The sequence below is a fragment of the Psittacula echo genome (genome assembly GCF_963264785.1).
Source record: "Psittacula echo genome assembly, chromosome: 2".
NCBI lineage: Eukaryota > Metazoa > Chordata > Aves > Psittaciformes > Psittacidae > Psittacula > Psittacula echo.
Genome location: NC_137737.1, coordinates 10,176,942 through 10,194,092, shown reverse-complemented (window position 1 = coordinate 10,194,092; position 17,151 = coordinate 10,176,942). Strand labels below are relative to the sequence as shown.

At 40.2% G+C, this 17,151-nt stretch overlaps 1 protein-coding gene across 1 annotated transcript in view; it reads right to left on the bottom strand.

The window, feature by feature from the left end:
• The window catches only part of TPK1 (thiamin pyrophosphokinase 1), a gene marked incomplete at both ends in the record, with an annotated part of 286,248 nt that overhangs the window by 225,965 nt on the left and 43,132 nt on the right, over positions 1–17,151 (bottom strand). The window contains one exon of the mRNA XM_080611270.1: positions 821–895. Coding sequence (XP_080467396.1) covers positions 821–895 — 75 coding nt within the window. The remainder of the gene's footprint in view (positions 1–820; positions 896–17,151) is intronic.

Below are 17,151 nucleotides of genomic sequence, written 5' to 3'. Positions count from 1 at the left end.
TAGGCTCACTGGAATTAGGTGCTATAACACATCCTGCCCACTTCATCCCTTGATCCAATTCCTTTTCCCTATACAGCTACCTCCTGCCAGCCCTTATGCTTATGGTGAAATCAAATAGCTCTATCTGCCCCAGTCAGTTAAGAGGAATCTCTCTTCTCCGCAAGGTTCCCAGCCTGATAACAAGTTAGAGATGCTTCCTGTGGTTTGTCAGAAAGCTTCCGCAGGACTACATTTCTGCACTGGAGGAATTAATAGCTCCAAGCTTATGAAGATTTACATATCTTTACAAAACGTCAGTTAATGTACAGCTATCATAGCAGAGACAAAGATTAGCACTGTGTGTATTAAACAAAGGTAGTGAAATCTGATTTGCATATTTCTGACACGCACACAAATTCTCACTGCTTTTACAACATAATATCTACAGAGTTCGTTTTATTTTGATGAAAATGAACACATTTCACTGATGACCTTTAAAGGAACTTTCGCTTCCAGACACTTGAAATGCACCACTGACCTACTACACTTTGTCAGCAAAACAATGATCATTCCTAAGATGCCTCTGAAAAGCTACAGTCTTACCCAGCTCAGTCCATAAAGATCTCACTGACGTAAGCAATGCAGAGATGCAGAATTTGCATAATCAGCTCATTTGCTGCATCCTGCAGCAAGGGACATATTCTGCCGATTCATACCCGCACCAGAAAGCTGCTCTAGTTAAGAGGAAATTGCCACATTGCAATTCAAGAGGCATGAAGTACATTAGCTGGGTAGCAGCTAAGTAAATAAGCAAATGAAGATGTATGTAAGTTATTATTACCTTTGCTCCACAGACAATGAAAATGACCTTTGTTGAAAGGCTGGTTCAGAATCAGAAGGCAAAACTTCAGGTTTCCTGTAAAATAAATGTTGGTTCTTATTAGCAAGAATATTGATTTTTTCCCCTTCATTTTGCTTTTGCCATATTAATTTTTAGTCCAACCACCTCAGAGCAACCACACTAATTTCCTTGCCTCTTTTTCAGAGAGAAAAGCTGCCAAACTTCATTAGACACCTTTTACTTGGTAGAGTTTTGCTAAACTTTTAATTTCTAAGTGACTTTTACTCACAGAAGGCCACGCTCAACAGGACATCACATCCATACCGCTCTCGCGTTTAATCTCCTGCTTGCTGCTGCCGCCTGGATGCAGCATTTACTGATATGAGCTTCCCCCTGGCCTCTATTAACTGGGAAGGCTGTAGCTGACTCCATATGAAGCTGTCTCTAATCTAAGTCCAATATTCCACCCTCCTGATTGATGCAGAACTCTTTCTGCCACCAGCAGCTTTTGTGCCTATGTTTTCGTATCATGTAGAAGCTCTAACTGTGGTAGATACACTCTCATAGATACTTTACACATACAGAATTAAAAGCCATGCCCAAGGAGCTTAAAATCAAAGCTAGTTAAAGCAAACTTAAGCCCATGACACTGCTGACTAAAAACCTCACTGGGTTTACCAGCCCAACTTAATTGGGCTCCTAAAGCCTCCTGCCCTAGCAATATGTTCATTGTGAAGGTCAACAATAAACTTAAAAATATAAAAGCCCAAATATAAAAGGATTTATGACACAACCACTTTGGTTTCAGAATAAAAACTTAAATCTCAAGACAGTTGCCTGGGGTGAGATTTGCATTATTCCACTTCCTAATTATCTTGCCAATGATACAGGAATACAAGTTTCCCCTGGAGCTTTATATCCTTAGGCCATCAGGTTAATGAAGTATTATTTGGTCATGTGAAGCCACTGAACCTGAACAAAGAAAACCTCTATCACAAGAAAGTATTTTGGACTTTCGAGCAGATCCAGTGTAGCAGAAAGTTAGAGGTAAAGCTGTGGTTTAAGCCATACAACATTACAAGAGGAAAACCAGGTGGCAGAAGTCCAGAAGGTGCAGGGACATCTTAGGGTGGGACTAAGGAGGGGACAATATTTAAAATAATGAAAGAAATTCAGAGTCAGCAGGCACTATTCCGCATCTTGCCTTTCGAGTGATTTAAGGTTTCACCACTGACCCCGTTCCATGCCTCAGTTGCCTAAAGCAAAATAAGCATCAAGAGAAACACTACTGAAGACTTAGGTAATTTTTACTCCAGTAAAAAGTCTACATACTTATCACAGCTGTCTTCTGAGTGATGTTTTCATAATACCTTTCCCCTCATGTCTTCCACCTGCATCTTTGCTGACATGGTCCACACTTCTATTTAATTTTGTGTCTATATAGCAGAGTAATTTTACTTGGGGCATAAATTTATTTAGAAAAGAACTAAGAGGTCAAAGGACCAAGAAAAGAAAGAGAGTGAGCAAAGCCTTATTCTTTGCATAGTCTGAACAGTTTTGCCTTGTCCTTGAACTTTAAGAGAAAGGTAGAAAACAATACATTCAAACTAAGTGCCAATTTCCAGCTGCCTCACAAAATGGGACCTCAGCAGCAGATCTCCTAATGATGGTTAAGTGAGAAAGGCTGCCAGCTCCTTACAGTAAATATAATCATCCAGTGGTGCCCTCCACTGAAGAGAGCCAGGAAACATGTTTCTTTTACTGATATGATAATACAGACACAGGTGTTGGAAACCTATTCCTGCTGCTGAATCACAAAAGGCATTTCAATGTGTCTTAAACACTTAAGCCATATCAGCATATGAAAACACAGTAGATTTTTAGGGGTTTTTTGCACATCAGGAGGATTCTTGTTACATATTAAGACATGTTTTTGAAGCCAAGGCTTGGCTGTATGTGTCCATACAGAGACTTTAGAGGCTGATTTTCAAAGGTGACACTTACAGCAGTTTCCAGTAAGGCCTGTAAGAGCTGCTGGTTCTTGTTCAGTTGTTGCAAAGAAGAAGAGGCAGATGTCCCCAGCACACACAATTTAGGAGGGGGGGTTGAATGTTATGGGTTGGGTTTGGGATAGGTTTTTTTAAGCACAGTTCTGGGTTGAAAAAGCAGAGAAATGGAAATTATTGTTTCCCCTGCTTTTAGCAAAGTGAATATTCCAGTCACTTCAAACCACTGCAATTACTGCATGATAACATGCTCTGATTCATGCTACCAAAATGAGCCTAAATGTCAACATATTAATGGTGTTCGGTGAGTTTATATAAAGCTGCACAAAGGGCTCAGTCCTCGGTAGATGTGAAACAGTAATAAAATTGGTCTGCAATAATTTACAACCATTGCCCTAAAAACTCTTAATAAATTGGGACTTCTGATGGCAAGGACCACGTCAACAGATGGAATGTGCAACATCTATCACTCTGAGAAAAACCGATGAGAGCTTACTGTGCCACAGCTCCAAGCACTCTACTGGCTATTCGTTTGAAAACAATTCTACTTCAAGGCCATTTATCTTTTAAAGCCCTTAACAAATTAGGAAGCATCTATCTCCTGGACTGTCTGCCCATCCATTTTTCACAAAGATAATTAGCACCCTGACCCAACCATTAACAAAATTGTGCTCTGGTTAGACTAATGGGAAAGAGAATTCTGAATGCAGGAAATGAGGAGCAAAAATAACCTGTCCCCAGTTATGGGTACCTCCACTGAAGAAGCTGTTTTTGGCCTGTTGTTAAAGGAGGAACAAGATGGTCTTTTGCACAGTTTCTTCCATTTTTAGTATAATTCTCTCTTTCCTTATGTACTTTTCTCACAGCTTTTGCAGACTGAGCAAATTCAGCCATCTGCAGCACAAGCAGAAAAGAATTAATTCCTCCAAATAAAACCTCCAGCTTATTCTTGATGTTTACATCAACACAGAGAATGAATGGAGCCAAATCCCTCAATGCAAGTCCTCTTGCAGAGGAATAAGTCGTGTGGTAGGGCCCAATTTCTACAGGACAGGAGGACAGAAGGATGACTACAGGAAATGTTTACTTGCATTTAGGGAACCAAATTTGTTCCCCAGCTTGTTTTGCTTATAAAGCTTGTAGTCTTCGAGGCATAACTTACAGACATTTAACGTTTGCACAACTACAGCAACAGCCAGTTATATGCAAATATATAGTTAAATCCTTTAGCAGACTTGGAAAATTCCTAGTCTTTGAATAAGGCTGGATCATTTAATCCTGCTGGAAGCACAAGAACTACTTCCTTACTTTCCTGGGTTGCTAATCAATCGATCAACAATCCCTACAGGACCCTACTGGGACCATCAGGTAATAACCTCTTTCTGAAATCTTTTGCCCTTTTCTGCTTCCCAACTTTTCTTTAGCTGCACTTCTTTGACAAAGTTTTTCTTGTGGTTGCTTAGAGAGGACTTGAATCAAAGGTGCTGTGAATGTCTCTGACAGCCTACGCAATGCCTTTTTACCCATTTTAACTCACTCGGAAGAATTCCAATATATTTTGGAGCACACATTTGCTATTCTAAAAGCCTTCTTGGCTTCTCCCTATCACATTATACTCATCCAGCTATTCTATAAATATTTATAACATCATTATACATTTTTTATTGATTTCCCCTTGTCACATGCCAGTCTTCGAGCCGTATGGCTGTCGGAAAGCATGTGCAAAAGCAGATATATTTTTAAAGACAACCTTTTCTCCAGTATCCTATAAAGTAATATATGCCCCTTCTTTGTTTCCCTCCAGTGTTAGAATAATATTGCTAAAAGTTATTAGCACGATGTGAGATACTCCTCACATCATGTAAACAAATAAATAAATTCATACTGGATTTCCTGAGGAGGAAAAAAATTTCATTGCTTCAAACAGAAGGCCTTGGGGAAAGATCACTGCTACTTCCAGTCTTTGTGAAATGATGCAAGTGGCAACACACAATGGGGGATACAGTATGTTAAGACACCAACATGCTTTAAGGTGCTAACCAAGAATGACTCCAAAGTCAGAGCTTCAACCTAAGCAACTCGTAGTTCAGTTCATTGTTTAGAACTTGTGCTTTCCTCCTTTTCTTTTCTCCTTTCCTTTCTTTTCCTACAATCTACCAAGAACATTCCACAAAGAAGCAGATTTAGTACAGAAGAGGAAGCAGGAAAGACACAGTTAGTAGGGGACAGAGTGATTTTACCATTAAATTGATCTAGAAAGTCGAATGATCATAAATGTTCAGAAAATTTCTGTACTGGTAGAAATACATCTAGATAGCCAAGATACTAACCAAGATCCCTTGAAAAGATACTGTAGAAATTTGGGCTACAGATATTCCTAATCATATCACAGATTGGAATCCAAATACACAATGACATCAAATCTACTTTCTCGGATATAAAATAAAAAAGAAGTGATTTGGTTTCCAGTACCATCATTCAGGAAATCCCTGCCCCACAGGTTTGTGTTTTAAATGAACAGACGCTGCCTACTAAATGCCAGAGTAGCTGGGAAGGGACAAGGCATTATTTCACAATTCCAAAACAGTGACACTGATAAAAGACAGGGAGCAACAGATTGAGAGAGCTCTTCATACAGCAGCTGAAGTTTCTTCTGCTGCAGAAGAATTAGCATTGAAATTGTGATTCTAAGAATTCTACATCAATTATATTTAGTGGGAGCCTATCATAATAAACCCTAAAGACAGCAGATGATAAAACCAGCAAACATCAGATAATGTTCATGCAGAACTACACTGAAGATAAGGTTACAGATCATGAAAGGAAAATTACTGAGGCAACTTGCTATGATGTTGCAGGTTTGGGGTTTGGTTCTGTGTTTGTTTGGTTTTGATTAACACATTAAACTCTCCTATTAAAATAAATCTACCAAAAATGAACAAAATGTCACTTTTACATTTAAATGCAGAGAATGTGGGATTTTAAAACTAAAATAAAGGAGTTTGGGGGATCAGTACCAAATCTGCACAATTTTCTTCCAAGTAAGCACCCATTCCAAAGTGTTAAGTCCAACACTGATGCTCTGGAAGGAACTACTTGCCTGCTTATTGAAATGGACCATTTCATTCAGGGCTTGTTTTAAGAGCTACCATCCACTTCCCAAGCACACTCAACTGGAACAGCCTTCACATTAGAAATGGAGTAAATGTTTGATTGGACAAAAACTAAGAATGAGTCCATCACAGAAGGGAGCATCCCCCAGTTCCTGAAAAGGTTTCTTCATTGTGTTGCTTTTTGGTTTTTTTGCTTTCTTTTAGACACTGAAACAGCACCAGCTGTAGTTTCCTACCTAATACACAGGTGAACTTCCTAACAGGCAATTCCCTTGCTGATGATGCAGTTACTCTGGAAAGTTGATTTCTACCTCACAAGATTTCCATTTTATAAATTACTGTCCTTGGTAACTCATTGATGACAAACACTACCTTTGTGGAAGATGATGGGAAGCTCAACCCAAAATTTAAGCTTATCTGCACTATAAATCCTTGGAAAAGTGCTTAAAATTGAATTCTAAGATATTACTTTTTAAGCTTACCTCTACAGAATAAAACCTTACTTCCTACTGAACAAATAGGGCACCTTACACAAAACCACTTCTCACTCTGCTGTTCTCTTTCTTGAACTAAGTTTTCCCCTTCCCTTCACCAGGAAATCCAGTGCTCTGCTGCAATAGTGGGCAATCTAAGAATCATAGAATCATAGAATAGTTAGGGTTGGAAAGGACCTTGAGATCATCTAGTTCCAAATCCCCTGCCATGGGCAGGGACACTCCACACTAAACCATGTCACCCAAGGCTCTGTCCAACGTGGCCTTGAACACTGCCAGGCATGGAGCATTCACAACCTCCTGGGCAACCCATTCCAGTGCCTCACCACCCTCTCAGTAAAGAATTTCTTCCTTATATCCAATCTAAACTTCCCCTGTTTAAGTTTGAACCTGTTACCCCTTGTCCTGTCACTACAGTCCCTAATGAATAGTCCCTCCCCAGCATCCTTACAGGCCCCCTTCAGATACTGGAAGGCTGCTCTGAGGTCTCCACGCAGCCTTCTCTTCTCCAGGCTGAACAGCCCCAACTTTCTCAGCCTGTCCTCATAAGGGAGGTGCTCCAGTCCCCTGATCATCCTCGTGGCCCTCCTCTGGACTTGTTCCAACAGTTCCATGTCCTTTTTATGTTGAGGACACCAGAACTGCACACAATACTCCAAGTGAGGTCTCACGAGAGCAGAGTAGAGGGGCAGGATCACCTCCTTGGACCTGCTGGTCACGCTCCTTTTGATGCAGCCCAGGATACGGTTGGCTTTCTGGGCTGCGAGCGCACACTGAAGCCAGCTCATGTTCATTTTTTCATCGACCAACACCCCCAAGTCCTTCTCTGAAGGGCTGCTTTGAATCTCTTCTCTGCCCAACCTATAGCTGTGCCTGGGATTGATCAACACCAAATTGTAAATGCTTCACATGTTAAAAGTTTCACAACCCCTATAGAACTGCCACTTTGAAAATGGGAAAACGTCTTTCAGGTCAGTAAAATCCACTCCCTCCATCTGTGCTCTCACTAACAAGGTAGTTGTCCGCTTTAATTCAGAGAAACAGTTAAGCTTAGGCTATTGTATTAATTATAGCCACTATTTGGAAAACATTGTGTAGCTGCATTTTACCCACAGTGAATCCCAAGCCTCCAAACAAGCAATTTAATTTTCCTCGTAAGAGTGACAAGTCCAATAATAAACCAGCACAAATTATGCAAAAGGATCACAGGCCTTACGAACATGTTCTCAAACTTATTGAAGGAATAAATCAAATATGCATACCCAGCTGCTTTCCATGCAAAGGCTCTGCTACCCCTACCCATGCATTTTAGTGTTAATTTTTTCATGTAAATTCTATTGATTTTTAAATATTTCACAGCTTTTAATTCTCCAGGCAAATTCCAGCAAGAGGAGTAGGAAAAAAAAGGTGGACTTGTGCAAACAGTCCTATTGACAAGCCACAGTGTGGTATTCTCTGGAGAGCCCTCTACAAGAGTTTATGAGGATGAATTCAAACCAACTAATTTTTCCACAATAAGTCACAAACAGGGACATACACACGGGAAAACCCACCTACATTATTGACCACTACTACTCATAGAATAGTGCTATGCCTTGCAATGAAAACTTGTCAATTGATTTTGTGCTCCTCTGGAGACTGTGGGGGCTGTTTTTCATTTCAGTATGTGATGGGACACTTCTTTTAATAAAAACTCCTGTAGCCCATAGCTGCATTTCTGAGTGCTTGGGACTTCTGCTCTTTATGTGTCAAACACCTCAGTCGGGTCAAGCAGAATAAGATCACACACTTCCCAGTAGTCAATCTTCAGCTTTAGATAACTTGTCCAGCACTGCAAAGAAGCTTCATGGCAGGATTCAACTCTCCAGGGCAATACTCAACTGAACTGAATCATAAGAACTGCCTATTCAAATACAGATCATAACAATAACACTTCTTACTATTACATATATGGAAATGATGCTTGTGCCCCATTACCAACTCTCATTTGAAAATAAACCCATCCCAGTAACCAATCACTCTAGGGAGGTAGCAAGGTACATGAAAATAAACCCATTCCAGTAACCAATCACTCTAGGGAGGTAGCAAGGTACATGAACCCTGACAGGTCCTTGGAGAGACACACTGATATATGGCCCATTCACTACTGCAAGATCTTTGGCCTGGTTTATCTTGGACCCTTGCTGCTTGTTTCAGAGATGTTGCTGGACCAACCACCCATCCATCATTCTGTGCTTAGTGCAAATAGGACTTCAATTTCAACCTGGGCACAACAAAATCCAGAATTCGCTGGAAGCAGCAGGTTTGGGGGTTTTCAAACCTGAGATGTTACCACCTAAGCAGTTACACCCTTCCGGTTTGACTCAAGTTGCCTGGCAATCCAAAAAGATAGAGACAAGTAAGGGTATGGAACATCAGTCAGTATAGTCCAAACTGTGGCATGGAAAAAATAGCCAGCTGAGGAAGAAAAGATGAACAGGGAGTAAAATAGCAGGAGAAGGGACAATTTTCTGCACAATGGGAAGTCTAGTCCCCAAGGTCACAGATTCTGACACAACCCTTCTAAAACACAATATAGCAAGTGCTTTGCTATTCATAGGTAGGTCGTCTTCTGAGACAGCACCCACTTTACACCTTTTAAGTTTGATACCAATTAGAAGCTCTTAAAAGACAAGAATTAGACATACAGGCTTGCTATTAAAATACTGATAATGTTATGTTATATTTGACTTTGCTGTTTAAAATTTCTAGGCACAGAGCATTAGGATTGGAGCTTAAATCTATGACATTTCCATTTACCTGAAAAATAAACTCAAATTATTGTAAAACATTGGTTTCTAGTTTTGACCTTTTTTCCTCAAAAAGCTAATAAAATATCTTCACTTTAAAGAAACTTTAGGAGTTTCTTTACATTCTTTGCATCAAAAGGAGCGTGACCAGCAGGTTGAAGGAGGTGATCTTGCCCCTCTACTCTGCTCTCATGAGACCTCACTTGCAGTATTGTGTACAGTTCTGGTGTCCTCAACATAAAAAAAGACATGCAACTGTTGCAGAAAGTCCACAGGAGGCCAAGAGGATGATCAGGGAGCTGGAGCACCTCCTGTATGAAGATAGGCTAAGAAAGTTGGGGCTGTTCAGCCTGGAGAAGAGAAGGCTGCGTGGAGACCTCAGAGCAGCCTTCCAGTATCTGAAGGGGGCCTACAAGGATGCTGGGGATGGACTCTTCATCAGAGACTGTAGTGACAGGACAAGGGGTAACGGGTTCAAACTTAAACAGGGGAAGTTTAGATTGGATATAAAGAAGAAATTCTTTACTGAGAGGGTGGTGAGGCACTGGAATGGGTTGCCCAGGGAGGTTGTGAATGCTCCATTGTTGGCAGTGTTCAAGGCCAGGTTGGACAGAGCTTTGTGTGGCATGGTTTAGCGTGGGGTGTCCCTGCCCATGGCAAGGGGGTTAGAACTAGACGATCTTAAGGTCCTTTCCAACCCTAACTATTCTATGTTTCTAATCACTGACTTTCCTCTTTAGTACTCCCCTAAACTGCTATTGCTATTCAAGTTAAGTTCCAATCTTAAATGAAAACCCAAGACAGTAGCTCACTTCCTAGCTGTTTAATAGCCACATCTAACATAATGTCATCCTTGCATTCTAAAAACACAGCATCGCATTCTCTGACTACACCATGCTAACAATACTTGTTATCTGGGATGTCTCTATTTCCAGGGATACAACTAGACCTGCAAACTCTGTCTCTCACTTGAGAACTTCAGCCACTATTGTCAACTTAGTCTTCATGCTGCAAGAGTAAGGTGACTTCAAGGAATGACAAGGCAGAGAAGGCAGATGTCAGTAGTCTCTTTGAGCAAACTGGTATAAAGCACAATACCTTCAGCAAACATTCAGCTCTGCAAACAGTATAATGCCATCTTATTTCACCTATGATCAACAGATGTCTTTAGGTATTTTTTATAGGATTCGCAAAATTTACTGGATATCTAATGACTTACATATTACAGTACTGACCAAAGATCCACATGAACGTGTAAGTGCCTGACTGCTCAGCACTCAAACCCCCTGGCTCTGCTTGCCACCAAGCACTCCACTGACATATCAGTTATTGGCATTAATATTTCCCATGCACATAAAGGTCTTATTTCCATCCGTACTGAGATGTACCTGAAGAGGCTGACGTAACCTAATGCCTCCTTTGATCTCAAAACACTGCTGTCCACCAACTAGACATTTTCTCAACTGATCTCATTTGAAGGGCATGTTTGAAGTAGCTGTTCTCAGAGCATACCTAATAGATCTGGTTTCCTTTCTAAGTGGGAAGGAGCTTTTATGAGCACAGATGAATAGTTGGAGTACTCCCTCTGGAGGCTGATGCCCCACACTCAGGTTCCTTCTCTGTCAGAAGGAATTCATTGACATCCAAATCCCACTTCAGTCTCCTCCCCAGACACAATGTTATTCTCAGGGAAGCAGAGTCTTCCCTCCCTGCTCCACAAGTTAAATAAATTGAATTCTTTTCATAAAACAATTAAACAGGATGGAAGTTCGGCTGCAGTCCATTAACCCGGATACAGTTTCGAGCTCCAACATTGACTTACCCAAACCTCTTTCACACCTTGAACAAATCCTTCAATTACTTCACCATGATATTACAAGAACCTTATCGCCACAGTTGCCTCCTTTCTAATGTGTGATGTGCTTTCAGAGAAAAGCACAACCTCTGGTTTTGTGGGGTATTTTTGAGATGAGTGGTTCTCTCACTATCTTCAGAAGACTTGGCACTTGGGAGTCACAAGAGGAGGAAATAACTTTCTGCAGCACAGCATAAGATATCTAAATCCAACAGAGCATGATTTTAGATGCTTCGTTCTTCCTGCTGCTCATGGTATTCCCACTGACAAGCTCAGCCTGATTTCTTCTTGGTACACTTACCCTGATGGGTTGTACTCTTTCTATATCCAAATTCTCCATCTGGCCTGTATACACAGCCTAACTACCACACTCAAGGTGAGTACACTGCAGCTCAAAGTCGTATGAGCATTTCAGAATAGCCCAAGGGCTAAACTCCAGTAAAATGTTGTGAGTGTAGACAGTAACATTCCATTTTCAGAAATGGGAAAACAGGCACTATGTGACTGCAGGAGGATCACCCTCCTGCTCAGCAGATGAGCAAATACTAACAACTAGAATTCCTTTCTGCTTCTCAGCCTGATCTTATAACAAACATTACGAATCACAGATGGCTTCTAGCCAAATTCTAGTTCGGACAATTTTACTAACCTCTGTTTTCCTGTTACTCTTCAGCCATTCCAATGCAAACAGTATATCTTACTGTCCTGAACCCTAGTGTACTCATTAAGCACTTAGTTAACTGCACATAGCATTCAACCTGGCTACTACCATGGACTTTGGAGTTGGTTGTCTTTCTATTGAAAAGGTTCACTGAGTTTAAAAGAGTTGCGTAAACTGTAAGTGATCTCAGCAACCATCAGTTATTTACTTCTCAGCTGTAATGGGTGAGATTGATGAGAAAACTCTCAGTGATTCCCAGGATCTCACCCCATATGCTTTGATAAAAACCCATGCTGAGACAGTAGATTCTGCAACACCTTATGCCTCCCTGGATTGGATGCCAGAGAAGACCTTCATGCCCATACCACCTTTTCAGTCTCACTGTTTTCCCAGAGCACATTCTTCTGTACTCTGAAGGGAGTGGATCTGATACAGGGTCACAAGTGCTATGCAGAAGGTTCAAAACAACAACAGCGCCTTTCAGAGTGGTCAGAATAGCCCATATTAGCAGCGGTGGCAGTGGGAGGGTGTTTAGGACCCCAGATCAAGATTCTGGTAAAGAGTGATAAGGAGGAGGAGAACATCTTCCACTATTATAATGAGATTCCTTTTAACAGATGTACAAAAGAAAGGCAAGGACTGTAATTTGCCAATAACCTTCACAAACATTTCACTTCTAAAATAATGTTTTTTGTTTTCATGAGCTTCATTTTATTATTTCTAGAGTTAACTTTTTACCTAACAGAGGCAGCTCAGTTCTGCTGCCTGTTCAAGGACATTCTATAACTTTACATTCACATCTTTTACCAAAACATTTTTAAGACCTAATTCTACCTATTTTACAAATGGATAAATCTGCATCTGGAGAAAACAAGTTAAAATAAACAAAAACCTAAAAAACCCAAAGCCATTGAAAACTGCATTACATGATCAGCCATGTAAGGAATTTTTATGTAACCGGGACAAAGTTCCTCTTCAGATTTTATTCTGCAGTACGTCATTGTGTTGCATCTGGCAGAAAAATAAGACCTAAAATCAAAGGTCTGTGGACTGAATATCTCCAGTAAGCTATATGGTGGGTTTATCAAGATCAGGAACTGGCCTAAATTTGCATTTTGGAATAAAACTACTGCATTATAGAGAAACAAAAGAACACTGCTGAAATATTGATGTTTCTTCTAGAGGTATAAAAAAGTTAATTACTGTTGAAAGTTTCAGAATGAGAGCTGTACTTCCTTCATTTAACTTTTAAACAACATTGAAAAAGCCCTTTGAAAGTAAATGGTCTGACAGAATTAGAGGGATCACTTTGTAACCTGGTAGAACAGGATACCATATCCAGCAAATACAAGCTCACAAGAAAGCAAGGCCTTCACAACATAGTATCATAGAATAGTTAGGGTTGGAAAGGACCTTAAGATCATCTAGTTCCAACCCCCCTGCCACAGGCAGGGACACCTCACACTTAACCATGCCACCCAAGGCTCTGTCCAACCTGGCCTTGAACACCGCCAGGGATGGAGCATTCACAACATGCCTGTAAGTAGACTGCTTACACAAGGAGTCCCACCAAATCACGATGTCAATCCATTCCCATAAGATAATTGTCACACAAATAAGGTTTGGTGGGTTTAGTCACTACATGAAGTCTGTGATAACTGCTTTTATTACAAGCCACTTGTGTTTGTTTATAGTCCCTTCCTTTGACATGCTGCAGATCATGTAAAATTAAATATAACTGTTACTTTCTTCCTTCCTCCACAATACAGTAAAGCCTGTAAACAAAGACAAGCTCTGGGACCATTAAGAGAGGCCCTTGTTTGCAAACTGTCTTTCCAACCAGCTCCTTCAATTTCAATACTAAACCTGTCAAGCTTAATTAAGAGTTATGGGGCATAACCATTTCAAAACCATAAATCCATACAGCAGAAAAGTAACATGACTGCCACAGCAAACATCTCTTTTTAAATAAGCAACATCTCTTTCTGAGACCTAATTTAGGTTCCTTATACACAACTTTGTATTGTAAATATCTTTATTGCTTCTCCTGCAGTGAATATAAAGACCATCATATAATAATTTCATCCTGATGCCTTCTACTTTATTTGACTATTTAAGGCGGACCTCAATGCATATCCCAGTGCTTACACTGCTATTTCACCCAAATTCACCATAGCTTTTTGTGATCCTTCAAAAACTCTGCAGAGAACTGCATTTCTCTCCAGCTTTAACATTCTCTTTCTAAAGGCTTCACCTTTGGAGCGTGCACAGTCGTCCACACCTCATCACAGCCTCAAGCAGAACGGTACTGAGAAAGAAGTACCTAGAACTCACTGATCAAAACACCTTTAACATTCAGCACACCCAGTCTGAGACATCAGTGACCCACTCAAAAAACTCCGCCAAAATAACACTTGTAGTGTAGGCTTAGATTTAAACCTAAAGCCACCTTACTCATTCCAGGCACACTACACACTTGCTTCCACTTTAATAGGGCTTGGATCTGTCACTAGAAGTTCTGCTGAATCAGTATTCCAGTGAGCATGAGACCCATTCACAAAAGCCAGTGCAATCTGAATCATATTGGTACTTTCAACAAGAAACTGAAATTTAAGAGACAACTGCTGACAGTGCTTCAAAGGCTTGAACCTCACAGTATTGGACAGATATGGAAAACAATGGATTTTTTTCCATTTTCAGTGTTAACAGTGTCCCATGTACAGTCTTAATATTAACTTTCATTTATTTAAAGCGATTTTGGGGCCTTCACAGCAAAGAATCTATACTTGAGCATCTAACTCCTAAAGGATTAAAAGCAGAAAGGTGATTAAGACTATCACATTTATTACTATTTCTTAATCTAATGTGTTTTGTAATACAATTGCATGAGGAAACCTTTGGCTACCCTCATCTGCTTCATGAACTAACAGAGGAGTTCAATTTATAGAACCGCTGACCATCTATCTAACAGTCTACAGTCACCCCCTAAAATAAAAGTTTCCTTAAAACCTTAAATGGTTGACATCTTGATGAGCGTTTTTATGTGTTAAGCAACACTTGGGTCAACTTACAGGAAAAATTATAGCCGAGTATCTAAACGCACAATTTATGCAGACTAAACATTAGCTGCATATGATTTTATCAGCTGTTTATCAGATCCAGAGAGGCATAGAAAACACACCCTGACCAGTGAGTTCTTACTTTTTTGGAAAAGATTCTAAGAAAAGGATCTAAGCCTCTCTTCTTCATTACCCCACCTGGAAAATGTACTTAATAATAACGCTTTGAACTTCAATTTCTATTTGGAGATCTAAAAATCACTTTACAAAGGTGCATAAGCATGATTATTCTCATTTCACAGTTGGCCTCACTAAGTACAGAGATTTGTAGCAATTTGTATGAGAAGCAGTGCTCTCCGGTGAATAAGTTAAAGAGTCTGAAATTATCTCCCCAGGGATTTCATCCCAACTCAGCTATAAACTTCAGTCTACGTTGGTACCAACCAAGGCAAAACTAGACACAGTCCATCTGAAACTGGTGGGTTTCTGCATGGGAAATAGCAGTCTAGGCCAGAAAATCATGACAATGAAAAATTGTTGCCTAACATTGATGTAGTCAGTTAAAACCCACCTTCCCGGACAATGGGGGGGATGGTCATCACATGGGTCATGACAGCATTCAGACACAAAAATATTCACAAAGAAATTAAATCATGCCTTTTCAGAAGAATAAGGGAACAATAAGATACATAGCAGTGGACAGCCTGGTGTTTGATCAGGAGAACTCCTTAATTACCATCATCATATTTTTTTCTCCTCTTCTGTCGACAAGAAAGCCTTTCACTCCCATTTCCTGTAATACAGGGTTTTTTCCCCTATATAATTCCTCTTTTGGACAACAGCTCCTGCACACTGCAGCAATCTCACCTATGGGCTTCAGATTTTGTCATGGAAAGAACTTCTGTTTGGTAAGTCCAAGGATTCAGGAAAATATGAAGAGCACCTCTTCCCTGATAACTGGAATCATTTTAGAATGTTTTACTCTCAAATATTGCTTGGTCACTTAGGTTAAGCTTTTACCAACATTCCCAATTTCACACCACATTAAAAGCTAAAAATGAGTAAGTAGGACAGTATTTTTCTCTTTTAGAATTACCGGAACTATACAAATTGTGCTTATAGGGCTAATGGAGAGAAGTTTTTTGAGGTTGCAACTTTTAATCTATTATCTATTCTTCAAAAAGCTGCTTACTTGCAGGGTCTAGCCTAAACCACAATAGCCCAGGAAGTCAAAAGAATCTCTCACTCAGCAGCTTCATAAGTACTCCACTTTTTTCCCCTTCATATCGGTTGGCCAAGAAAGGACATCAACGCAGCCACAGTTAGATTAAACCAAAAGCATGCTTGCAGCCTGTTAACTTTAAATAAACAGAGACCTTAAGTATCTGCAATAGTTGTCACTAAAATTAATCTGCTCATTTGTACTGCTCTCAGCTGTAGTAGCCTGTACATGTAACACTTTAATGGACAACCAATTTTGTTCATAAAGGAGAAAAGCATAAACAAAAGTGATCTGTCAAAACAACACAACAAAAAAATCTTCAATGCTTTTAATTCAATCATAGTTCACTGAATTTAATACAGAATACGCGTATGAAATAGATCAAACTACTTTGCCAAGCCCAATCCGTCAGACAAAGAACAGAAGATGCCAAACTGGAGTTCTAATAAATCAAGATTTTTGCTACAGAGGTTGACACCCCTGCAAAGTTTTGTAATTCATAATTCATAAGCAAAAGGTCAAGAGGACTGTTAAATAATTCAACTGGTGTAACAGAAGAGTTCTCTTTCATTTCTCTTACACTTCTCACAAGCACAGAAAAGCCTGTTCAAATTAATCAGAAGAAAAATCAAGAGCTGGACCCTCCCCCCGCGGTTTCTGTAGTTTATTTCAGGATAGCATCACCTCTCTTTGTGTTACAGTTTTGTGTCGAGGCATGAATCCATAATGGATTCATGGCCAGTGGAGTAACTGCTATGACAGGTCTTTGGAGATTTTAACAATGCTTCTTTACACAGTTGTCTCTCTAACACTCCTCGACAACAACTACAGTACTCAAGCTTTCGCACACAAACGTGTGCTCCTGATGGTGACAGGCAAGAACAAAAACTTTGGGTCGTAAGTGTAAACCTAATGTGCTTAGTTTGACCACCAGCATGAAGATCTCTTGACCAGTTCTGCAACACACTATGGCGAGTAAGTTTGTAAAGAGGGAGATTTCAGTGACAGCTCCTTTCCCTCCATGCAAGGGCATCACAGGGTCCCCTACCTGGAAGTGCCTCCCATTCACCTAACTTACAAGCTTAGGGAGGATGGCATGGGGGAGCCCTGCACTCTGACTAAAAATCCACCA